General features: G+C 37.8%; 1 protein-coding gene across 7 annotated transcripts in view; it reads right to left on the reverse strand.

Annotated features, from left to right (window-relative positions):
* KDM4C (lysine demethylase 4C) overlaps positions 1-27,834 on the reverse strand; it is a 391,065-nt gene that overhangs the window by 345,144 nt on the left and 18,087 nt on the right. For all 7 annotated transcript variants that reach the window (XR_004381223.1, XM_032845562.1, XM_032845566.1 and 4 more), the window contains exons 3-4: positions 9,443-9,546; positions 4,655-4,792 (exon numbers count right to left, since the gene is read on the reverse strand). Coding sequence is in view for 6 of the 7 variants with exons in the window: in XM_032845562.1 (XP_032701453.1) it covers positions 4,655-4,792; positions 9,443-9,546 (242 nt within the window). In the remaining variant the exon portion in view is untranslated. The remainder of the gene's footprint in view (positions 1-4,654; positions 4,793-9,442; positions 9,547-27,834) is intronic.

The following is a 27,834-nucleotide window of genomic DNA, read 5'->3' on the forward strand; positions in this document are numbered from 1 at the left end:
ATAGAGGGAACATTCCTCAACTTCATAAAATCTATCTATGAAAAACCTACAGCGAATATCATTCTCAATGGCGAAAAGCTGGCAGATATCCAAGATCTATAGAGAACTTCTCAAACTCAACACCCAAAAAAACAAATAATCAAGTTAAAAAATGGACAGAAGACATGAACAGACACTTCTCCAAAGAAGACATACAAATGGCTAACAGACACATGAAAAAATGTTCATCGTCATTAGCCATCAGGGAGATTCAAATCAAAACCACATTGAGATACCACCTGACACCAGTTAGAATGGCCAAAATTAACAAGACAATAAACAACAAGTGTTGGATAGGATGTGGAGAAAGGGGAACCCTCTTACACTGCTGGTGGGAATGCAAGCCGGTGCAGCCACTTTGGAAAACAGTGTGGAGATTCCTAAAAAAATTAAAAATACAGCAAGCCTATGACCCCTCAATTCCACTACTGGGTATTCACCTCAAAGATATAGATGCAGTGAACAGAAGGGCCACCTGTACCCCAATGTTTGTAGCAGCAATGGCCATAGTCGCCAAACTATGGGAAGAACCAAGATGCCCTTCAACAGACAAATGGATAAAGAAGATATGGTCCATATATACAATGGAGTATTATGCCTCCATCAGAAAGGATGAATATCCAACTTTTATATCAACATGGACAGGACTGGAGGAGATTATGCTGAGTGAAATAAATCAAGCAGAGAGAGTCAATTATCATATGGTTTCACTTACTTGTGGAGCTTAAGGAATAACACAGAGGACACTGAGTGAAGGAGAGGAGAAGTGAGTTGGGGGAAACCAGAGGGGAAGACAAACCATGAGAGACTGTGGACTCTGAGAAACCAACTGAGGGTTTTGGAGGGGAGGGGGGTGGACGGTTGGGAGGGCCTGGTGGTGGGTATTAAGGAGGGCACGTATTGCATGGAGCACTGGGTGTGGTGCATAAACAATGAAGCTTGGAACATTGAAAAAATAAAATATTTTTTTTTAAAAATAGGGCTTTGTAAAGCTCTTTTCTAAGTCATCAAATTAAGAAATATTGGTTTGTAATATATAAAATATAACCAGTACAGACCCACATGCTATACCACATTAATTCTGTCCCACAAAGAGACTCTGTCTTGGAAGCTTTTATGTATTCTTACCCATGTGACAAGTAAAGGAGATCTCATTTCCCCAATCCTTCAACTATGAAAAACCATGCCATTATTTTTTAAATTATCTGCCCCCCTCAAAAGCACAAATCATCCCTTGTGAATAATAACTATTTCTTTTTTTTAATTAGAGGCTTAAAATATATTTTTTCAAGTACATGTGTTTGTAGGTACCCTAATCTCAAATAACCATAAAAACATAAAGTCATAAAACTTTGGGTACTTGAAGGGGAAATATTTATAGATAGATAGGACTTATAGGATCCTTCAGATGCTACTATACACAAATATGAAACTAGCCCTGAGTATAATAATAGCTATCATTTAGAATAAGCTAGATAAAGCAAAGAATTCAGTAGGCAAAACTTCGTTAGTTTAAGAATTAACTTAGGCATCCTCAAAGCTAAAAGTATGTTTGGTTTTTTCTAAGATTTATTTGTTTGTCAGAGAGAGAGAGAGAGAGAGAGAGCAAAAGCCGGGGGGGGGAGCAGCAAGCAGAAGGAGAAGCAGACTCCCCGCTGAGCAAGGCGCCTAATGTGGGACTCCATCCCAGGACCCTAGGATCATGACGAAGGCAGATGCTTAACTGACTGAGCCACCCAGGCATCCCAAAGCTAAAAGTCTTCTAGGTACAGGTCATAACTAATCCATTATACATTTGTTCCCAGCAAAACACAAAAATTAACTGTCCAATTCACAAACTTTCCCAAAATTAAAAATTACACCACACACATGCATGCACACATGCACACAATACAGTATTCATATTGCTGTGTAAAGAAACAGACTTGGAGATCAATAAAAATGTGTCAAAAAAATTACAAAGACACCAAAATATGCACAAAAATGCCATCATAGCACCCTACAATATAAGAGAACTTATTTAATGAGACTAATCAAGAAAATATTAAAATTGAGGGATATAAAAAAAATAAAATAAAATTGAGGGATATGATTTAAAAAAGCATAAGTATGTTTTAGTGAAACATTCAAAACTGTATCCGTTATAAATTTAGTTTCCAGTTCCTGTATAAAATAACTGAAATTAGTTACATCTACTCACAGAAGACTCTTAATATATCACCATGTCAATTATTGACTGGAACTCTCTGTGGTAGAGAGTATACTGCCCTAACCTTCCCATCCCCACCAACAAAGATATCCATGTCTCAATCCCTGCAATTTGTGAATATGTCATCTTATATGACAAAAGGGATTTTGCTTGCTCTGAAATGTAGGAGACCACATGGAAAGACCTGAGAGATACCTCCAGGAGCAAAGACCTAGATAACAGGCAGCAAGAAAATGGGAACTCAGTCCTACAACCTCAAGAAACTGAATTCAGTCAACAACCTGACTGAGCAAGGAAATGGATTCTTCAACAGCATTTTCAGTAAGAAATGCAGCCCTGCAAAAATTTTGATTTTTGCTTGGTGAGACTAATATCAAACTTATAACCTATAGAACCATGGTAAGTGGGTATTGTTTTAAACCAGTACTTTTATGGTAGTTTGCTCCAATAGCAATAGAAAACAAATACATTCTCAGAGGAGGAGAACCACATCACCAAAAGTAAGGGAAAGGTAGAGGCAACACCTAAAAACATCTCAAACACATGCAATTAAAACAATTTTTAACCAACTAGCCAAAACTGCATCATAGTCATTGAACAATTTTGTACCTAGCAAAATACCAAAACCAAGACAGTCATATTCTTTAACTAAACTGAATGATATAAATCAACACAGCATTAGTGGATATCCACATACCTAAGATTTTTTTCCCCTCATAGTAAGTCTATGGGGTGGAGAGGTATTTCTAATTTATAGAGGAAGAAACTAACAAAATAAATAAATGACTGTCCTAATGATATGTGGTTAGCTAGAAGAAAAATGGGACCTTAGACCCCTGCCTCCTCCACTATGGTGTTCTACTTCTTAGTCCCACAGTCCTAGGCTCTGTTAGCTGTGATTTCAGAAAGGACCACTACCCAACCTCCCTCCCTTGGTCATACCCCAGTTCCATTCCACAAGCACAAAGAAATGTGGAAACCCACCTAGAACATTTTAGCTTTGGGGAGAAGCTATTCTCCCCAGGGTACCAATACCATGAACTAGATCTGAAACCCATAGTAAACAAGCACCAATTTTTCTGGTAACTGAACAGCTGTGATAGCTGACTTCTTATGTCAATGATTAAAGATGCAAACCATAAAATAATCACACCTTGCTAGAACTACGGGTCTATGCCTCCATTTCAATGCAGATACAAGCATTACCTTTCTGTGAAAGCACTGTAAGCTGGCCAAGACACATACTCTGAGTTTTCTATTTTTTTATTAGGTTTATTATAATATGAAGGATGTGTACTGGGAAGAAGTAGTTCAGTTCTGTTCCTTTCTAAATTACCCCTCATAAACAGAAATTAAACAGAAAAAGTGTTCTAATAGCAGGAGGTTTCTTTTTTTCGCCAAGTTCACACAAATGCTTCCTAGGCTGTCAAAGGGCTATAGTTTCTTTTTAATATACTATGTAATTCTCTAAATACACATCTAAATTAAACCTAGTGTTCTCTTCCCTGAATATATTTCTATCCAAGTTCACCCAGTGGTTCTATATGCAAGTTTTATCAATGTAGAATGAATAATACTCATACTGTGGCCGAGAGACAGCCATATAAGTTGTATGTGTCACGTTCCACTAAATCTGTGTCAATTTTACATACTCTGTAAAATATACAGTTTCATTTAGAAGCTCCCCTCTGCCAGCCTGTACTTCTGCCTTCAAAGCCACAGGAAAGAAAGCAACCTAATGGAAGCTACCACCTCTTTGAAGATGTCTTCTATTTAACACCACAGAGGGAGATTAATTAAATTAAATAGAAGTTATGCCCTGTGAATGAAAATACACAGTGTGTGAACTAAATTAAATATAACTGAGCAGGAGATGCAAAATTTTATACCAAATTTAACATAAAGATATATTTCTTGTTAAAGTATATTCTATATTACTTTCAAGAAATTCATGTTTGTACTAAAGGCAATTTTAATCATTTCTTCTTACCATCCTCCCTCAACCTCTTACTACAGTTTTAACAGAAACTTTCCTCTGTAAGTAGTTGTTTTCTAAGCCATGGACTAAACTCAATTTGGACAGAGCAAAGTCTACCTAACGTGGAGCCACAGGGAGCCACTAAAAAATCTCACAAAAATACAATTGGTGGCTTTAAGAAAGAAAGCAAACATCAGCTGCATAAAAATTACCTCTGCTCCACATTAATCTCAAAACAGAGAACTATAGCTACAAATGATAATATAGCTCATATAAAATAAATATACGTGGTCTGAAATAAATTATCATGATAAGAAGCACACAACATCAATGAAGGAAAAAAACTGTTTCATGTGATCTTAGGGTTTCCTGCTACAATAACCAGAATACATATTTAATTTATGCTTTATTTTTGAGGCATAACTTACCAATTTAGCAACTTTCCCATAGTCAATCCATCGAACTGTAGCAAAATTTGTAGATTCTGCACAGTTGAAACCATGATTAAACCCAGCATGGTAGCCATATGGAAAAGTGATCATAAATTCTCCAGCCTCCTGAGTGATCTGTAGAGTAGAAAACATATAATATTTTCTAGTTATAAGACTTTCTAAGTTGCAAATACAATTAAAATATATTTCCAATAAAGAAAAGGAAAAAAATGCCATGATATCAGAGCTATCTAATATAAAGGAAGTAGCCCTAGATCTTTACCCAATCCATTAACAGTTTTTCAGGAAACATTAAAGACTTTTCTAAACAGGGTATGACCCTGTTTACGGCAATGTTGTTCAATCATTCAATCCATAATCAAAGATATTATATTTTATACGAAGATGTTTTTAAGTTATCCAAGTAAATTTGTTTTAGCACTCAACCTGCATATTTTAATACTTTAAAAATTCATATTACTGTAGTTCTGTAATGGGACCTATTTTGACTCTTTTTTTTTTTTGAAGTTACAGCTATAGAAACTCTAATAATGCACCCTCAACAGGGTTTACTATGAATTCTGTTGCTAAAGAGTTGGCGGTATTCACCAAATTATTCTTTCATAATACTCAGAAAACATACAATTAACTATATTCCATTTAATAGTAAAATTTCTATCAAAGAACTCAAATATGTATGTGTGAGTGCATCTTTAAATATAATTAAAGAAACTTGGGTAAACCAGTCAGAGCTTAAAAGCAAACATGAGAAATACATTTATTCCATTCCTATTTTTTAGGTTAAAGAAATCTGGCTTTTTATAACCACCAAAACACACAAATCACACCATGAGCTATAGAAAAATAGTAATGCAAAAATTTTCTGCTCTTTTTTAAAAATTTACCTATACTATGATGGATTATCAAATGTATTACCTATGGTTCATTTTGTCACCATGGTTCAATTCAGTCCTAAAATGCTGAGAAATGAATCTGGGAGTATGTATGTGTATGTAGACATATAGGAGACATACTGTATAAATACAGATGCACACAAGGCAATTCAGTTGCCATTTTAGGTATACAAAAATGTTGTATGTAGAAGTATTTTCTTTTACAACAAATCTGAAATTTATCTCATCGCCCTCTGGCCCATGACAGCCCAGAAGGTGTTCTACTACAATGAGCAGCACTCTGCTGCCACCTGGCAAGCGAAGAACGACTCCTCAGTGTTCAACATGGTTCCAGTTCCATCATTCTGAGCCACATGACAACACAGCCTGGTTCTCTCCTTTCCTGGTCTAACTGAATTTCATTAATTATAAGTGGGCTTGAAACTAGGCACTTCCCTGTACTATGTGATAAAACAAAACTCAAGCTGGTCAACTATTTCTAACCCTACACATATGGGTGAAGAGGGTAGGGTTGCTGCCACTGGGATAAAGTAACTACCTTCACTGCTCCACTGAATCCCACCCACAATCCTTTTCTACTCTACCTAGAAAACTCTGTTCTTGCCATGTTGAAAAAGAGTACCTGTTCCCATTGAAAGGGACTCTAAATTTTATGCTTCTATATAATGTCCAGAAACAGTGAGTCTCAGTTAGCCAAAATATTTTTTGGCTTATTTTACTGCCTCTGCGTAATATGTACATAAGAAAGCACAGTGACAGAAAAGAACAAGTCCCTTTTATTAAAAGACTAAACAATCATCACAATTCCATATCATAAAAGAAGTTGGAAAGGAAAAGTACACATAATCTAAAAGCAGATATTATCAGTTTATTAAACATATATATACATGTATATGTGTGTGTATATATATATATATATATATATATATAAAATTGCAAATACATTGAAAGAAAAAGGAAAAAAATGTTACTTTGACTGTGAAATGATTGCCTAAAAAGAGGGTCAAAATGAGGAGAAAGAAGGCTATGCAAAGCCTTTTTATAGATCATCTCTTTTCATCCTCATAATAGTCCTATTAAGTGGGTATTATTATTATCATCGTTCTCCAGCTAAAGTAACTGAAGCTCAGAGAAATTATGTAATTTCCCCAAGTGACAGAAACAGGAATGAACTTGGGAAGTTTAATTCAGAAGCCTACACTACTCTGTCCCATGTTACATTATCATCATCAGAGAATAAGTTCCTCGAGGAGTACAGAGTCATCACATATTCTTCGTCAACATGGAAGGGGAAATGGCAGTATTTCGCATAAAAAACTGCAAATGTCAATCAGATGGTGAGGCACTGGTGTCTTCAGAAGCCATGAAATGTCCCAACCTCAAGAGATCAAAGGAGAACATGTCATCTGGTAATTTACCAAGTAGTACTGAAAAGCCACAGCCCAGAAAGGGGTGCAGGGCACCTGCCTCCTTCTCCCCAGAGCTTGGAAAGGAGCTACAAGCTCCAAAGGCCTCCAATCCTGGGGAAATGAAACAATCCCACACTCTGCTATTTCACAGAACCCTCTCTTCAAAGACCAGCTTGATCAGTATCTATCACCAGCCCTAAAATCATTAAGGATTTTCTGTTCTTGGGAGACTAATCCATTCATTCTCCTCTCTCTTCTAAAATTCCAACTTAAATAGAAGTGTCTAATTAAGTTAATGCCAACCACCTAAAAGAAAGACCCACTGATGATGTGTCTGAGACTGAAAAGCCCAGTGCCTAGAGGTATCTGTAAGTAAGACAGAACCTCACAGTGGCAGTGGCCCATCTGGGGGACGCAGTGGCCCATCTGGGGGACACAGCCCCTGCCCTCTGTACCTGTGACAGTGCTTAGTCCATCACCAGCTTCTCTCCACACACAGGCACACCCCCCACAGTATACATCTCAAAGACCTGCTTTTTGTCAAGGCTAAGACTATGCGAGTAAAACATTGGTGAGAGCATCCCTATCACACAAGACAAATATGTCTCATCTCATGCATGAATACAGCATAGACAGTTTGTGAGTGAGCAGCAACCACCTCCAAGTTGGAGAATGACTCCTCATCCTTACAAAAATTCTACACTGAACAAAGCTGGGGGTGGGGGGATGTGCTTTCAGGGCTGGGGATTAAGAAGAGGTAAAGATTTAGTCACAAGTGAAAAACTTCTAAAGTGAAAAACAACAAATATTATGGAAGAAAAGTCAAATTAAAAAATGAAGAAAAAAAGATGAAGAAGAGAGTATAGCTATTAATATGTTCACAAGTAGCTAATTACTAAATCCTCTTCTAACTGAGACGAGCTTTTATTTATCTAGTCAAAAGCTTTTTGTCACTTTGGCTTCTTCACATAAAAGTTCTCATGTTCAAAAAAAAGTTCTCATGCTCATAATAATTCTGACCCAGTAACTACCCATGGGCACAAAGAAAGAGGAACCTAGTACGTACTGAGTCTTACAGAATTTAATCTTCAGAAATATTTCAAAGAAGCAACTTCTGATTATTAAATCATCAGGCAATTTTATTCATAATGACCTCTCAATTGTTTTATGTCTGAATATGTTTAGAAGCAACATACTGGTATCGTAATCATAGACTCTAACCAACCAAACTAATGATAATTGTTCTGAGTTCTTTTTTCTTAAGATTTATATTTACATAAGAGAAAGAGAGAGCAAGCCTGTGCACACAAGTGAGGGGAGGGGAAGAGGGACAAGAAGACTCCCTCCTGAGTGCCTAGCCCACGGGAGGGGCTCCATCCCAGGTCTCTGAGATTATGACCTAAGCCATAGTCAGATGCTTAACTAACTGAGCCACTCAGGTGCCTCTGAGTTCTTTTTAAAAAATAGATCACATATACATAAACTATGTTGTTCATATAAAAGACTTTTTTTTTAATTTATTTTTTATTTTTTTTTAAGATTTTATTTATGTATTTGACAGACAGAGATCACAAATAGGCAGAGAGGCAGGCAGAGAGCAGGGTGGGGAAGCAGTCTCCCTGCTGAGCAGAGAGCCCGATGCGGGACTCGATCCCAGGACTCTGGGATCATGACCTGAGCCAAAGGCAGAGGCTTTAACCCTCTGAGCCACCCAGGCTCCCCCATATAAAAGACTTTAATGTAGAAGTGCTACATCTTATTTTGTTGAATGTCCTGCATTTTACTTTTAGTATTATTATAAGTGAACTATAACCAGCATGAAATTATAGTAAATGTACCCTGAAATAAAAGTAATTTAATGGGGGGTGCCTGGGTGGCTCAGTGGGTTAAGCCTCTGCCTTCAGCTCAGGTCATGATCTCAGGGTCCTGGGATCGAGCCTCCCATCAGGCTTTCTGCTCAGCAGGGAGCCTGCTCCCCTCTCTCTCTCCCTCTCTCTGCCTGACTCTCTGCTTACTTGTGATCTCTCTCTCTCTCTGTCAAATAAATAAATAAAATCTTTTTAAAAAAAAAAAAAAAAGGTAATTTAATGGGGCACCTGGCTGGTTCAGTGGGTTAAGCCGCTGCCTTCGGCTCAGGTCATGATCTCAGGGTCCTGGGATCGAACCCCACATCGGGCTGTCTGCTCGGCAGGGAGCCTGCTTCCCTCTCTCTTTCTGCCTGCCTATCTGCCTACTTGTGATCTCTCTCTCTGTCAAATAAATAAAATCTTAAAAAAAAAAAAGTCATTTCAAATTAGTACTCAGATAAATAATTGTTATGTTATAAAACATGAATCTGAATTTTTCTCCCCACATCCTAAAAACCCTATTTTAAGTCAAGGATATATTAGTTTGTGTTAAATCTGTCTTACATATAAATACTATGCATATAAAATGAATGTTAAAAAATAATACTAATTTACCTTATCAAAGGGAATACCATATTTCTTCAATACTGACGGAGATATCAGTGTCATCTTGTGGCGAAGAAATGCATCACACCCTTGAGAACTGCTTGGGAAAAAACCTAAATGAAAACAATGAATATAAGTAGTGATTTGCCAATTATGATAAAATTTCAGATAGATTTTTTTTTTAATATTTTATTTATTTATTTGACAGAGATCACAAGTAGGCAGAGAGGCAGGTAGAGAGAGAGGAGGAAGCAGGTTCCCCACTGAGCAGAGAACCCTATGTGGGGCTCGATCCCAGGACCCTGAGATCATGACCTGAGCCGAAGGCAGAGGCTTAACCCACTGAGCCACCCAGGTGCCCCTCAGATAGATTTTTTTAAAGCTTATGTTCTAGTATTCTCAAAGAAAGACAGTTCTATGCAAACATACACCAACTCCATCAAAAAAACCCTGGTACTAAAAATTAGAGTCAGAATTCTTAAAAGCTAAAGGATACATCTTTATATCACTAAAGGCTGACCTTCCTTACAAAAAGAGCTACCAAGAATTGTTTTCATAAGATATAAAATTACTAAGCCTTACAAATTTCAACTTACAAATTTTAATTCAACCTAATATCTGGTAAATGGAGAAAATAATAAAGATGGTTAGGAAAGGTTAATACACATTTTAATATAGAAATCTCTCATTTTAAGAAAGACTCCTAGAGGTGATCGTTCCAAATGCCTGGCAAGAGAAGAAACAGCAGTTCCCCACCTTTCTGTGTTTCTTTCTGATCAATTTAATGCAGTTAACTGCTACTGTAGATGATGCTGCTATTAAAGACAGGAGTGCATATATCCCTTAAATTGATATTTTTGTGTTCTTTGGGTAAATTTCACTCATACATGGAATTTAAGAAACAAAACAAGCTAGCAAATAGGAAAAACGACAAAGAGAGGCAAACCAAGAAACAGACTCTTAAATATAGAAAGTAAACTAATGGTTACCAAAAGGGAGGTGGGTGAGGGGAATAGGTGAAATGTGTGATGGGGATTAAGAAGTGCACTTGTTGTGGGGCACCTGGGTGGCTCAGTGGGTTAAGGCCTCTGCCTTCGGCTCAGGTCATGGTCCCAGGGTCCTGGGATCAAGCCCCACATCGGGCTCTCTGCTCAGTGGGGAGCCTGCTTCCTCCTCTCTCTCTGCCTGCCTCTCTGCCTACCTGTGATCTCTATCTGTCAAATAAATAAATAAAATCTTTAAAAAAAAAAAAAAAAAAAAAAAAAAAAGAAGTGCACTTGTTGTGATGAGCACCGGTGGAAGTACTGAATCACTGTATCGTACACCTGAAACTAATATTACACTGCATGTTAACTAACTGGAATTTAAATTAAAAGGTTAGCTGCTACCAATTTCCTGAACCAAATTCCCAGACAGCTCTGGTCAAATGCTTGGAAACCTGTCCCACCAGTCTGTGTGGGAGCAGTCCTTTAAATGAGGAAGCTTAAGATGCAGCAACCCTTTTGCTCAATAGTATATCAAGGACCAAAACATAGTCGTTTTTCTCCACCACTGACTTCGTCCCTGCAGTTTTTGTCTGAGACAGACTCATTAATTCAGCCACACAAGCTACAGGAAAATGAACATGCATGATGCCCTGCTCTTCGCCTTACTTACTCAGAGAGAAACACTACCAACGCAAAGCAAGTGGGAAAGCAAGAAGGGGAAGTGGGAAAGCAAGAAGGGAAAGAGACACAAGGAAAAGACAGAGAAGAATCCTAGAGAGAGAACCCAGAAAGAAAACAGAACTCACCAGGAAGACAAGGTGATGCACATGAATAAAGTGGGAAGATGCACAAAAGCTGTTTAACTCCTTCACTGCCAAAATGAAGACAAAGCCACTAGAAATGTTACTTATCTAACTCTATAGCTCACTACATGCAAATAGTTCAAGCATGTGACCAATTTGACAAAAGGATTACCAGTATTCATTAACTATGAGCAATTTTAACCTCATAGAAGTGTTTCACAAGAATATTTTTAAAGTAAATCGAAACCACAATGAGATACTATTCTAACACCAGTCAGAATGGCTAAAATTAACGTGACAGGGAACAACAAATGCTGCCAAGGATGTGGAGAAAGGGGAAGCCTCTTACACTGTTGGCAGGAATGCAACTGGTGCAGCCACTCTAGAAAACAGTATGGAGGCTCCTCAAGAAGTTAAGAGTAGAGCTATCTTACAACCCAGCAACTGCATTACTGGGTATTTATCTAAAGGATACCAACATAGTAATCCCAAGCGGCACCTGAACCTCAATGTTCATAGCAGCAATGTCCACAATAGCCAAAATGTGGAAGGAGCCAAGATGCCCTTCAATAGTTGAAGAGGTAAAGAAGATGTGGTTCATATATACAATGAAATATTATTCAACCATCAGAAAGGATGAATACCTACCATTTATATCCATCACATGGATGGAATTGGAGGGTATAATGTTAAGTGAAATAAGTCAATCAGAGAGACAGTTATCATATGATTTCACTCATATGTGGAATATAAGGAACAGCGCAGAGGATCATAGGTAAAGGGAGGGAAAACTGAATGGGAAGAAATCAGAGAGGAAGACAATCCATGAGTGACTCTTGAGTCCGGGGGAAACAAACTGAGGGTTGTGGAAAGGGAGGTAGGTGGAGGGATGGAGTAATTGGATGATTGGCATTAAGGAGGGCATGTGATATGATGAGCACTGGGTGTTATACGCAATTAAGGAATCATTGAACACTACATCAAAAACTAATTATGTACTGTAAGTTGGCTAATTGAATTTAAATTAAAAAAAAAAAAAAAAGAGGGGTGCCTGGAGTGGCTCAATGGGTTAAGCCTCTACCTTCAGCTTTGGTCATGATCTCAGGGTCCTGGGATCGGGCCCTGCGTTGGGCTCCCTGCTCAGTGGGGAGCCTGCTTCCCCCCTCTCTGTCTGCCTCTTGTCTACTTGTGATCTCTTTCTGTTAAATAATTAAATAAAATCTTAAATAAATGAAAAAGAAAAAATATAAATAAATAGGACTTATTGATGCTACCATGGAGTATGTGATCATCAGAAGGAAACAGATCAACTAGCCAGGAAAGAGCCATTAGGGTATAAGGAACCACCTATAAAAGGTAGGATGTTCTGCTTAAGCATCTGCATCTCAATTTTTTAAATAAGCTGGAAATTTTAAAAGTATATGGCAAAGAAAATAACAGAAATACTATCATTCCAGGGGCTCAGTCGGTTAAGCATCTGACTCTTGATTTCATTCAGGTCACGATCTCAGGGTTGTGAGAGTGGGCTCCATGCTGGACATAGAGCCTGCTTAAGATTCTCTCTCTCCCTCTCCCACGGCCCCTCTCGCCCCTCACCCTGCCTCCACAGTCACGCGCACTCTCTGTCTCTCTAAAAAAGAAAAAAAAAAAAAGAAAAAGAAATACTACCATTCCCTACAATACCAATAGGAATAAAAGGAATCATTTTGTCCTATATGGTCACTTGAGGGAGCCCTCTGTATATGGTTAATATATATTATATATAAATAGAAAATAAAACATTATACCAAATAAACAACCCTATGAAAAAAAAATGCAGATTTCAGTTAATGGAGAGAAAATACCACACTAATGTAATGGCCATATCTACACAATAAGACATGCTGAGTCTTATACCACAGACAGTAAAGCACAGGAAGGTGGTCCCCAAACACACAACCTATGGAAACATTTTTAATACTACAATTCAAATGGATTTATCAAACTTTTGAAATCTGTAACTCTGTGCATCCTAAATGAATTCACTTTTAAATTAAAATCAATGAAGAAAGAGGAGTCTATTCAATTTTCTTTTGATACAGATTTGTAATCAGGACCTGAACAATATGGTGACTGGTCATAAGTTAATTTAAATCGGAAAACCACTGAAGTAAGGTAATTTGCAGCGTATTAAAAACTTTGGCTTAGAATTTGTATTTACAACAGGCCATCAGAATTATATTTTACATTCCTGGAAAACACCTCATAATCAGCACAAATTATGCTCAAGCATGTGCCTCAAAATGAGTTTTACCTCAAAATATCTGCAGGAATACATAGTTCATATTCGCCTCACCCCACAGTCTATGAAAAGTATTTTATCAACATAAAAACAACCCAGTATAGCCAGAATACTATTAGATACAAAATGATAGTATTTTTAAAAACTCAGAATTACGCTGGCTGAAGAAATGTTGGTGTAATTTAATAATAAATAAAATAAAAAAACAACTTTGGGGTCACTTGCATAAATTAACAACAGTAACGTGGATAGAAAAGATAATATTTAAGTAAAAATTCAACTTAAGACAATTAAAGTTTTTGAAGAGTCACCAAGAAAAGAAAAAAGATAGTATGTGTTAAAACTTCTGCAAACAAGTTCTTCAAAATATGCCTCTCGGAATCATTTTTTCTACTCTAATATTTGCTTTCTTGACATTCTCTTTTATAAATTTTGAATAATTTATTTAGATTAAGTACTCTCTGGAAGTTATATTTTAATGTTACTACTGTAACAGTCCATAAAATTTTCTAGTTTACCAGTCACACAGTGCAACTATCTGCTCTTCCACAATACTGGAAATCAAGAAGTTCCAATAAAGAAAAAGTTTTAGGGGCGCCTGGGTGGCTCAGTGGGTTAAAGCCTCTGCCTTCAGCTTGGGTCATGATCTCAGGGTCCTGGGATCGAACCCCACATCGCACTCTCTGCTCAGCAGGGAGCCTGCTTCCCCCTCTCTCTCTCTACCTGCCTCTCTGCCTACTTGCGATCTCTGTCAAATAAATAAATAAAATTTTTTTAAAAAATTAAAATAAAGAAAAAGTTTTACATTGAACCTTCAATCATCTAGTTGTGGAAATAGCAGCTAGCATCCCACTGCCACACCTCACACTCCATGGTCTCTAACTAATATGCTATATGTAGAACACACAGAATAAACCTGACTCATAATTCTGTAGGATCTACTCTTGTCACGTTAGGTCACTTGTTTTATTCTTACATAAAAACAAACATATTAAGGGAACAAGATACAAAATCTGCATGAGTGCTGTAGGGAGATGGGGTTTCAGTCTCTTTTTTAAAAGATTTTATTTGAGAAAGAGCATGCAAGCACATGTGAGGGGGGTGGTACAGAGAGGGGAGGGAGAAGCAGACTCCCCACAGAGCAGGGAGCCCCACATGGAGCTTGATCCCAGGACCCCAAGATCATAACCTGAGCCAAAGGGAGATGTTTAACCAACTGAGCCACCAAGGCACCCAAAGTATCTTCTTCTATAGGGATATTTTGGTAGGAGCATTTGAGAGTCAGACTACAAGGTGCAAACTATGCTATGGGATTCCATATAAATCTTACTAAATCCCCTCTTACTGGTGCTTAACACACATGCTTATTTGAGCACCAACTTTCCTCTCTCCTTTAACACTCTTGACAAACACACACTTCTTCCCTGGTATAAATTGGAGAGCTAAGTTTTAGACCAAAGAGCTAATTGTTGGAAGTATTTTTTATTATCTCTATAACTTCTATTTCTTTTCTTGTTTTACTGATTTTTTATTGTATTATGTTAGTCACCATACATCATTAGTTTTTGATGTAGTGTTCCAACATTCATTGTGTTCCATGCGATACATGCCCTCCTTAATACCCATCACCAGGCTCACCCACCCTCCCCTCTAAAACCCTCAGTTTGTTTCTCAGAGCCCACAGTCTCTCATGGTTCATCTCCTCCTCTGATTCTGCCCCCCTCACTTTTCCTTTCCTTCTACTGTCCTCCATGTTATTCCTTATGTTCCACAAGGAAGTAAAACCATATGATAATTAACATTCTCTGCTTGACTTATTTCACTCAGCATAATCTCCTCCAGCCCCATCCGTGTTGATGCAACAGTTGGGTATTCATCCTTTCTGATGGCTGAGTAATATTGCATTGCATATACGGGCCACATCTTCTTTATCCATTTGTCTGTTGAACAGCATATTGGCTCTTTCCACAGTCTGGCTACTGTGGACATTGCTGCTATGAACACTAGAATACATATGGCCCATCTTTTCACTATATCTGTATCTTTAAATACCCAGTAGTGCAATTGCAGGGCCATAAGGTAGATACATTTTTAATTTTTTTTAAAGATTTTATTTATTTATTTGACAGAGAGAGAGAGATCACAAGTAAGCACAGAGACAGGCACAGAGAGAGGGAGAAGCAGGCTCCCTGCTGAGCAGAGAGCCCGATGCAGGGCTCGTTCCCAGGACTCTGGAACCACAACCTGAGCCCAAGACAGAAGCTTAACCCACTGAGCCACACAGGCACCCTATTTTTAATTTTCTGAGGAATCTCCACACTGTTTTCCAAAGTGGCTACACCAACTTCCATTCCCACCAACAGTGTAAGAGGGTTCCCCTTTCTCCACATCCTCTTCAACACATGTTGTTTACTGTCTTATTAATTTTGGCCATTCTAGCCGGTGTAAGGTGTCATCTCAATGCAGTTTTATTTCAATCTCCCTTATGGCTAATGATGATGAACATTTTTTCATGCGCCTGTTAGCCATTTGTAAGTCTTCTTTGGACAAGGGTTTGTTCATTTCTTCTGCCCATTTTTTGATGTGATTATCTGTTGTGTGTGTTCAGTTTGAGGAGTTCATTATAGATCTTGGATATCAGCCCTTTGTCTGTAATGTCATTTGTCAATATCTCTTCCCAATTCGTGGGTTACCTCTTTGTTTTGTTGACTGTTCCCTTTGCTGTGCAGAAGCTTTTGATCTTGATGAAGTCCCTAAAGTTCATTTTTGCTTTTGTTTCGTTTGCCTTTGGAGACAGATCTTGAAAGAAGTTGCTGTGGCCAATGTCAAAGAGGTTACTGCCTATGTTCTCCTCTAGGATTTTGATAGACTCCTGCCACATGTTGAGGTTTTTTATTCATTTCGAGTTTATCGTTGTGTATGGTGTAAGAGAATAGTCAAGTTTCATTCTTCTGTACATAGCTGTCCAATTGTCCCAGCACTATTTATTGAAGAGACTGTCCTTTCTCCACTAGATATTTTTTCCCGCTTTGTCAAAGATTATTTGACCATAGAGTTGAGAGTCTATATCTGGGCTCTCTACTCTGTTCCACTGGTCTATGTGTCTATTTTTGTGCCAGTACCATGCTATCTGAGTGATCACAGCTTTGTAATAAAGCTTGAAATCAGGCAACATGATGCCCCCAGTCTTGTTTTTCTTTTTCAACATTTCCTTGGCAATATGGGGTGATTTCTGGTTCCATACAAATTTTAGGATTGTTTGTTCCAGTACTTTGAAAAACGCCAATGGTATTTTGACCCGGACGGCGCTGAAAGGATAGATTGCTCTAGGCAGCACAGATTTTTAACAATGTTTATTCTTCGAATCCAGGATCATGGAATGCTTTTCCATCTTTTTGTGTTTTCTTCAACTTCATGAGTGTTCTGTAGTTTATTGAGTATAGATCCTTTACCTCTTATTCCTAGGTATCTTATGGTTTTTGGTGCTGTTTTAAATGGAAACGATTCTCTAATTTCCCTTTCTACAGTTTCATTGTTAGTGTATAAGAAAGCAACTGGTTTCTGTACATTGATTTTGTATCCTGCCACATTGCTGAATTGCTGTTTGAGTTCTAGTAGACTGGGGGTGGAGTCTTTTGGATTTTCCACATAAAGTATTATGTCATCTGTGAAGAGACAGAGTTAGACTTCTTCTTAGCCAAAGTGAACACCTTTTATTTCTTTTTGTTGTCTGATTGCTGTTGCTAGGACTTCTAGTAATATGTTGAACAGCAGTAGCGGCAGTGGGCTTCCTTGTCGTGATCCTAATCTCAATGCAAAGGCTCTCAGCTTTTCGCCATTGAGAATGATATTTGCTGTGGGTTTTTCATAGATAGATTTTATGAAGTTGAGGAATGTTCCCTCTATCCCTATACTTTGAAGCGTTTTAATCAGGAACAGATGCTGTATCTTGTCAAATGTTTTTTTCTGCATCAATTCAAAGGACCATGCGGTTCTTGTCTCTTCTCTTATTGATTTGTTCTATCATATTGATTGATTTGTGAATATTGAACCACGCTTGCATCCCAGGGATAAATCCCACCTGGTCATGGTGGATAATCTTTTTAATGTACTGTTGGATCCTATCAGCTAGGATCTTGTTGAGAATCTTGGTATCCATATTCATCAGGGACATTGGTCTGAAATTCTCCTTTTTGATGGGGTCTTTGCCTAGTTTGGGGATTAGTGTAATGCTGGCCTCATAGAAAGAGTCTGGAAGCTTTCCTTCTGTTTCTATTCTTGAAATAGCTTCAGGAGAATAGGTATTATTTCTTCTTTGAATGTTTGGTAGAATTCCCCAGGGAATGCATCAGGTCCCGGGCTCTTGTTTTTTGGGAGGTTTTTGATCACTGCTTCAATCTCATTACTAGATATTGGTCTATTCAGGTTGTCAGTTTCTTCCTGTTTCAGTCTTGGAAGTTAATAGGTTTCCAGGAATCCATCCATTTCATCTAGGTTGCTTAACTCATTGGCATATAGTTATTGATAATAATTTCTGATAACTGTTTCTATTTCCTTGGTGTTAGTCGTGATCTCTCCCCTTTCATCATAATTTTATTAATTTGGGTCCTCTCTGTCCTCTTTTGGATTAGTTTGGCCAGCAGTTTACCGATCTTATTGATTCTTTCAAAAAAACCAGCTTCTAGTTTTGTTGGTATGTTCAACTGTATCTCTGGTTTCTATCTCATTGATCTCTGTTCTAATCTTGATTATTTTCCTTCTGTGCGTGGCATTGGCTTAATTTTTTGTTGCTTTTCCAGTTCTTTAGGGTGTAAAGAGAGCTGGTGTATTCTGAATTTTTCAGTTTTCTGAGTGAGACTTGGATGGCTATGTATTTCCTACTGAGGACCCCCTTTGCTGTATCTCATTGGTTTTGGACTGAAGTGTCTTCATTGTCATTGGTTTCCATGAATTGTTTTAAGTTCTTCTTTGATTTCCTGGTTGATCCAAAAGTTCTTGAGCAGGATGGTCTTTCGCTTCCAAGTGTTTGAATTCTTTCCAAACGTTTTCTTGTGATTGAGCTTGTTTCAAAGCACTTCAGTCTGAGAATATGCAAAGAATAATCTCAATCTTTTTCTATCAGTTGAGACCTGATTTGTGACCCATTAGGTGGTCTATTCTGGAGAAAGTTCCATGTGCACTTGAGAAGAATGAGTATTCCATTGTTTTAGGGTGAAATGTTCTATATATACCTATGAGGTCCAAGTGTCATTCAAAGCTCTTGTTTGTTTTTTTCCGCTTAGCTCATCTGTCTACTGCTGAGAGTGGTGTTAAGATCCCCTACAATTAATGTATTCTTATCAATATGTCTCTTTGTTTTTATTAACAGTTGGCTTATGTAGTTGGCTGCTCCCACATTGGGGGCATAAATATTTACAACTGTTAGATCTTCTTGGTGGATAGACCCCTTAAGAATGATGTAGTGTCCTTCTGTATCTCTGACTACATCTTTAACTTAAAATCTAATTTGTCCAATATGAGCTTTCTTTTGAGGTCCATTGGCATGAAAGACGTTACTCCATCCCTTCACTTTTACTCTGGATGTATCTTTAGGTTCAAAATGCATCTCTTGTAGACAGCATACGGATGGATCCTGTCTTTTTATTCAGTCTTCATACCTGTGCTGTTTTATGGCAGCATTTAGGCTGTTCACGTTGAAAGTGATTATTGAAAGATATGTTTTTATCGTCATCATGTTGCCTGTGAGGACCTTGTTTCTGTAGATTGTCTCTGTAAGTTTTTGTTCTATATCACTCTTGGAGTCTTTCTTCTTTTATAGAACTGCCCCTCCAATATTTCGTGTAGGGTCAGGTTGGTGGTTACATATTCTTTTAGTCTTTGCCAGTCTTGGAAGCTCTTTCTGTCTCCATCCATTCTGAATGTCAGCCTTGTCATATGAAGTATTCTTGGCTGCATGTTCTTCTCATTCAGTGCCATGAATATGTCTTTCCAGCCCTTTCTGATTTGCCAGGTTTCTGTGGACAGGTCTGATGTTATTCTGATGTTCCTCCCTCTGTACATAAGGTATCTCTTTCCCCTAGCTGCCCATAAGATATTTTCTCTGATTTTATGATTCATGAATTTCACAATCACATGCCAGTAGGTCTCTCTACCCTCGTTGATCTTGGGTGAGTGTCCTCTCTGCCTCTAGGACACAAACAGTTGTTCCATTCTCCAGATTAGGGAAATTCTCAGCTAGGATTTGCTCAACTATATCTTCTAGTCTTCTATCTCCACCCTCTCAGGCATCCCAGTAATTCTGGCATTAGAATGTTTCTGGCATCATTTATTTCTCTAATTCATGTTTCATGGCTTCTAACCTGTTTCAGGCCTCCTCCTAATCCTTTTCTATCAGTTTGTCTTTGAGATCACTAATTCGATCTTCTGCCTCATTTGCCTTAGTTGTTAGAGTATTTAGATTTGATTGAATCTCATTGATAGCATTTTTAAGTTCTGCCAGATCAGCTCTCACTTCTGCCCTTAGAGATTCTATGCTGCCACTAATGGTTTTCTCCAACCTAGCCATTGTCTGCATAACTGTTACCCTGAATTCTATTTCCAACATCTTGCTTATATCCATATCCAAGAGTTCTGTGGCAGAGGTCACAGTCTGAATTTTCCCTCTGTTAGGTGTTCCTCCTCCCAGTCATTCTGGTGAGAGGTGGTTGAGGGGATGTATAGCTGAAAATATCAACCATGATCCAGGCAAGTTGCAACCTGGAAAGTTTCAGAGCAATCAGAAGTCACCACCAAAAAAAAAAAAAAAAAAAAAAAAAAGCCAAAAGGAGCCCCAAGGGTAAGATTTATAAAGTACAAAAACAAAAATGAACAAACAAAAAAACTGACAAAAGGAAAAGAAAAAAAAAAAAAAAGAAATAAAATGAACCCCAAGAATAAGATTTATAAAGTACAAAAACAAAAACAAAGAGCAGCAAAAGAAGAAGAAAATTAAAAAACACAAAATAAAAAGGGGGGATGATGGGAAGGTGGTTATAATCCCTCGATGTGGGAGAGGAAGAGTACTTCAATTCTTCCTGGGTGTCTTATTACCTTTGTTAGAGGACTTAACTTTCCAGGGATACAGGGAAATTAAAACTGGTGTATATATATAGAGATAGTACTGAATAGGGAAAAAAGGACTACATTGACACTTATATCTATATATCTATATCTATATCTATATCCATATCCATATAAAAGAAAAAGAAAAAAATGTGTATGTATGAAAAAAGTTCAAGTTATAAAGTTACTATGTAATATGTTGTATTAAATATCTAGTTGAAATGGTAAGTAGGTAAAAAAAAATAAAGAAAAATAATCATGAGAATGAATTTAAAAAGAGAGAGAAAAAAGTTATATCTAAGAAATATACAGGCTGTAAGGCAATACTGGCAGCTTAATATATTGTCTTCCCCTGATGTTGGAGTTTTAATAGTTTTATGGAAACCCTGTTGTGGTTGTCCTCTTTTGCCTTCCACTTGTCTTCTGTGGGAGGGACCTGCCTCATTGTTTTTCCATCAGTCCTGCTTGGGTGGAGTTGCCCTGCTCCCTATCAAAGGGCTGGGCTCCATGGAAACAGGTTTTCCGGCTTTTGTTTTCTGGAGGTTTTTGTTCTCTGGCAGCTTTTCCTGCCTTTAGGGAGGGTCAGAGCAAAGTAAACTGGCTGCACCCAGACTTCCACCTCAGAGGGAAGCCACAGCCTGCTCCTTTCTGAGTGGAACACCTCCTCTCTCAGAACACACAGACTCCCCACTCTGCAAACTCTGTTGAACAATGCAGTCTCCCACAGGTGGTACGCACCCCCAGCCACCATCTCAGTAGTCACCTGAGGCCCCGTTTGTCTCTGTACCACCGTGCCACCAAAACCATGAGCAATACTGTTCCGGGCAAGCCCGGTCCCAGCAGCTGCCAGTCCCAAACCACTGACTCAAGTCCCCGGCGGGTCCTCTCATCCACATCTGAGGCAGAGGCGTCTGTGGTGGCCATGGCAGCTGCCAGGCCCAGGGACCACTGACTCAAGCCCATGCCATATGCCCTCACCTCTACGATGGTGGAGGCTGTGGAAGTGGCTGTGGTGGCCGCAGCAACCACCAGCCCCAGGGACTGCCGACTGTGGCCTGCACCGATGGGCAGTGGCTGCAGCTGTCCTGAAACTGTGGGCATAGGTCTGCACCTGTGGCCACCAGGTCACCAACAATTGTCCCTTAATTCCCTTTGTTCTGTTACAGTGCTGTTATCAGTTCCTTCTGGTCTCGCAACCACCAGTCCCCAAGCTATTGCTGGTCCCCAAGCTCAGGGCACTTTAACATTGTGGTATTACTTTCCAGTGGGTTGCTTCTGGTGGCTCCGTCCCCCTTCTGTTTATCCTCCGATATCTGTCCACACACTCCCAACTCCTTTGTACCTCTCCACTGGTGATCCTCTGCCCCCATAGAGATCCAGAAGTGTGTAATCTTACATCTCAGGCTGATTTCATGGATGTTCAGAGTGCTCTGGTAGATATCTAGCTCAATTCAGCAGACCAGTTGAAATAGGGTCTCCTACTCCTCCACCATCTTGCCCCTCCTCCTGAAACATTTAAAACCACTCACTTTGTCCACATGGCCAGCAAAACAAGAGAGAATAATAGTTGTTAAGAACTTGCTGAGCTTTGCTGAGACATGGATTCCAAAGCCAAATCCAACACTCATGTAGCTCTGACTAATCATGTGATCTCTCAGCTCCTCAGTTTCCTCATCCATAGAGTTATCTTCCTTCCTGGATTGTCTTTTTCCAGCTTTACTGAGCTATAATTGGCATGTAACATTGAGTTTAAGGTATACAGAGAAAGAATTTGATTCATGTACACATTATGAAATGATTACCATAATAAGTTTAGTTAACATCCATCTCCTCAAACAGTTAGAATTTTTTGTGTGTATGATAAGAACTTTTAAAATCTATTCTCTTGGCAACCTTCACATATACAATAGTTTTAACTATAGCCACCATACTATACAGTCCATCCCTAGAACTTAACCTTCTTAAAACTGTAAGTTTGTACCTTTTGACCACCATTACCCATTTCCTCTCCACCTTGCCCACCACCTCTGGCAACCACTAATTTGTTCTTTGTATCTATATGTTCAAGTTTTTTTAGATTTTACACATGAGATCATACAGTATTTGTCTTTCTGTCTGACTTGTTTCACTTAGTAAAATGTACTCAAGATTCATCCATGTTGTTACAAATGGTAGAATTTCCTTCTTATGGCTGAATAACATTCTATTGTCTTCATATATAACACATTTGCTTTACCCATTCAAATGTCAACAGACACTTTAGTTGTTTCTATGTCCTGCCTACTGTGAATAACACTGCAATGAACATGAGAGTGCAGATATCTCTTCCAGACAATGATTTAATTCCCCTTTGATATATATCCAGAAGAGGAATTGTCAGATCATACAGTAGTTATGTATTTAATTTTCTGAAGAAACTCCATACTGTTTTCCATAGTAGCTGTCCTCACTGGATCATTATGGGAATCCAACAAGATAATGCTCAAAAAACTTATCCATAGTTAAAAGGTGGAAGCAACCTAAATGTCCATCAACTGAAAAATGGATGAACAAAATGTGCTATATCCACACAATGTAATATTACTCAGCCATAAAAAAGAATGAACCACTGATACATACTTTAAAGTGGAAAAGATGAGAAGTAAAAGAAGACAGACATAAAACATCGCATATTGCCTAATTTCATGTATACTAAAATATCCTGGATTAGTAAATTCCTAGACAGAAAGCACACTAGCAGTTGTGAGGGATTAGGGAGAAGCAGGAAAGAAAAGGCAGGGACCAATTAATAGATACAAGGTTTCCATTTAGGGTGATGAAATTCTCTTGGAACTGGATAGAGGTGATGATTGCATAATAAGAACATACTAAATGTCACTGAATTGTACACTTCAAAATGGTTAATAGTTTGTGTTATGTGAATTTTATCTTGATTTAAAAAACAAACTGTTGGTATACTTGACACAGAGTAAATTTCAGTAAATAGTAACCATTCTTTTTATCCCTATTACTCACTTCTACCCTACTGACTCCAGCCCTCATGTTAGTTCAACAAATCTTCCTTCTCCACTACCTCTGTAGCCTGCTAGCTAAGAAGAGGGAATCGCAATTCCAAGAGACCTAGAGAACTGACTGGGGTGCTAGCATGAAAAGTTAATGGGTACTAAGCCTTAAAACCGCATCACTCCCTTGGGCCCTTTAACCTAAACCTAACCGTTCCAGTCACAAAGTAACAAACATCCCCCTCAAAAAGGAGATCTAATCATCAAGCACAACCTGAGTTAAACTATACAGGTTTATTTTTAACCTTGTGTTCACCTGTAGATTCTTCCATCTGTTCTCTAACACTGTTGTTTCAAAATTAAATATCAAAACTCAGGTCTGGATTCCAAATGACCACTCACAATTGGGCTTCAATGTAAAAACCCTGTAGGCTAGAAAGACCAAACTGAGAAGATAATCACTTCTTTTACACTCTAAGCAATGGATACTGGTAAGGACACCACTTTACAACTTATTCCCTCCATACCAACTCTTCCCTACAAGTGACCCATTAGGGCTTCTGAGACAGGTAAATCAATGAACTCCCAATGAAATGGTATGTGATTTGGAGGTAGGAAACTGAAAGAATAGTTTGGAAAAACAACCTGTGTTTCCACTAAACTGTTAAATAGTAAGAATACAGAACCTATTTTAAATAAATATTCAAAATAATAAAAATTTAATCTGTTTTTTAAAAATAAATATTCATTTTGAATATTCAATATTTAAATAAATATTCCAAACATTTAAGTAAATATTCACAAATATTCAATATTAAATAAATATTCATATTAGAACAAACTGCAATCCTGCATAGGCTCCAAGGAGCAAAATAGTTTAATTGTATATTTCAAGAGGAAACCAAGAGAAAGGAAGAGCAATAACAAAAACTTTTAATAGGTTGCTTCTGTAACTTGATTATTTATTTATTTATTTATTTATGTATTTTGGTCATGAAGTGAACTATGTTCTCTTTTTTTTAAATTATAGAAAATGTCAAACATAAAGTAAAAGAGTATAATAAACCTCCATGTACATACACGTCACCCATCTTCAACAATCATCAGCTCATGGTCCATCTTGTTTCTTCTATATTGCCACCCATTTTCTCCATTCTGTATTATTTTGAGGCAGAGCCCACACATTACATAATTTCATATAGAAATATAACTTGATTTTTAGAGGCTATACCTCATTTATACTATCTACAAAGATAGGACACTGCTAGCTGCCAATTCCTTAGCAAACTAAAGATAATATTTTTGTTTACTTTTTAAGATATCATATAGTGGTAAGCAAGGAGGATAGTCTTTGGAACCATTATTCCAATACAAACAAAATGAAAGAGGGTGAAAAGCTAACATTATAAAAAGCATGTACTCCAGAGATCCCAAAGGAGCCTCGAAGCCTTAAAAGTATCCCATAATAACCTTTGCTAAGACTATAAAGTACTGCAAGGAGTTGTATAGCACGGGAAGTGCAGAAACCCATAAGTGTTCTCAAGGACCAGGTGCAACCTGTGAATACAGGTGCATGTCCTGTGTACAATGGAAAAGTGATCATACATGAGAAGCATTATTCTAAGTGAAAAAAGACACAAAAGTTTACATACTATAAAATTCTATTTTTATGACATTCTAGGGACAAAAACCAGATTTAGTGGTTGCCAAAGGCTGTGGGGAGGGATTAACTGAGAAACGGCACAAGGAAATCTTTTCGAGGAATTGGAAATGTTCTATATTTTGATGATGGTGGTAGTTCCACCACAGTACATATTTGTCGAAACTCACTGAACTGTATATTTAAAGGGTGTGGCTTTTATTGTAAGTATATTATACTTCAATTAATCTGACCTCCCATAATAATAATTAAATTTTTAAATTGTTTTAGAAATAAAGGAGATATACACTAAAAATATGTGTTCTTTCCTTCAGATGAAAATTTTTGCAAACGGTCAACTGGTTTACATTTTCCAGTATATTAGCTGTTACTAAGGAATTCCTTTTATTTTTTTATTTTTTTATTTTTTTAAGTAGGCTCCATCCCCATTGTGGACCTCAAGGCAGGGCTTGAACTCACAACCCTGAGATCAAGACCTGAGCTGAGATCAAGAGTCAGACACTTAACTGACCGAGCCACCCAGGCGCCCCACTAAAAACTCCCTTTAAATCCTAATCTCATATGACAAATATGACAAACACGAACACATGTTGTTGCTATTAAATCACCAAAGTTGCAGTGTTGAAAACAGGTTACAAATCAAAGTTTAGTAGCTTTTTCTATGGATCTGTAAACACTACTTTGGAGAAGCTTATATTAGTTATTAGTCATTTAGGAAAGAAATGAAGAAGGGAAGAAAGGAATAAGGAAAGATGAAGAAATCAGACATGTAGAATACATCTCCACATTAGCAACAGAAAATTTCATTCAAATATAATTGAAATTTACCCAAGAATACTTTGATACAGTTTTTATAATGGTTTTTGTTATATTCATATAACTGATAGGCTTAAAAATATATTGCAAGCATACAAACAAATGGCAAGGAAAAGAACACAGAAAAAGGATATGGAAGGATTGCTTCTGTGGGAAATGTTTTTAGATAGATATATTGAATTTACACATGAAATTTCTTAACAACCTTATTAATGAAAAGAACCAATGAGTATGTGGGGAGAAACCCAGCAATTTTTACCCACACCCCTACGTATGACATCAACTTCACAGGTTTAAGTTATAGCTGATGTTTCTGTGCGTTCTACCACTCATTGTACAATTAGTTACTTAGGAATGGGTAGAAAATTATCACATTGCAAGCTTCACTCAGCTCTAAATGTCCACAATCTACCAAAACAGGCTTCACTCTGCTCCAAGTGTCCCATGATCCATCAACATCCGTAATAGGAGAGACAGAGCTCCATGGAGCACTCCAGAGGAGCACCAGGAAATGCACACTGATCGCAATCTTGAGAAGGATGGTGGTTCTCCTAAATAAGTGCCTTATTTTATCTCCTGAACACAGTACACTACGTAATGGTCAAGCTTTTTCCATTTCATTTCCACACAGGCATAGATCAAGGACTCCCCAGGCCAAGTACTTTGGGCTCAAACACGTCAAGGTGAAGCTATTCACAATCTTCCTGGCTCAGCTTCCACCCAAAGAATCAAAGTAGTCTTAATTTCCCTCCATAGTAATTCCCCCCTGCTAGCTGATAGTCCCTTCATGAATTTTCCCTTCCCAATCTCTGCTGTCACTTCTCAGAATTGTCTTTCACCCTACATTAGAATTACACTAGCTTGCTGTATGTTATGTATTATTGACCAATGCCTAAAATCCTAGAACATAGCCAGAAATAAAATATTCAGATATATTTAAACACAGACCATGATATCTGACATCAAATTATGACGAAAGTAAGCTTAGGGACTGTTGAATCATTCTTAATACAACTCAACTGATAAAAAGATGAAAATAACATACCCTGACACACCATACATTGATCTCCATGCCTAGGGCATGAGTTAGGCACGAAGGCAGAGAATATATCACTGAATTTCTTCATTTTTTATGGCTTAGGGGACTCCTTAAAATTGATTATTTATAATCAAGGGTATTTTTATTTATTAGCCTTTCACAGCCAGGCATTTTAATATAATAGTTACAGACCATCAGCTAAATGAATGTTTAAGGGAATAAAGTATTTATCATTTGGAGAGCAGATAAAAGTACATTTTCTTAATTCCAAGACGAGGTATGAGAATGGGTCAAGTTAGAATCATTTCATAAAATTAACATGACTTGTTATTTATTGTTGCTCTTCTAGTCTCTTGACAGCAGGTTCACAATCTCTATTAGGTCAAACCCTCTGAAGGGATCTGAAAATTGCTTCCCAGAAATACACACATGTGACCAATTTCAAGTATAATTTCATAAAGTCCACAGACTGCCTACATCCCTCCCACAGATACTTGATCACCTTCTAGAAAAGGGATCCCTACAAATTGGGCTAAGACTCTCTGTTTCACAGGCTTAAATTCAAGACTACTAGTCATTAAAACACACATACCCCAAAACTATTAAAAAAAAATTAATCCTTCATAATAATGACTCTTCTGTTCCTCCCTTCCTGAATGTTGTTTTAAAATAAGTCACAACTAAAATACCTGCTAAGAAGAAGACATCCAAAT

This window comes from Lontra canadensis, unplaced genomic scaffold (genome assembly GCF_010015895.1).
Source record: "Lontra canadensis isolate GAN:19392208 unplaced genomic scaffold, GSC_riverotter_1.0 scaffold165, whole genome shotgun sequence".
NCBI lineage: Eukaryota > Metazoa > Chordata > Mammalia > Carnivora > Mustelidae > Lontra > Lontra canadensis.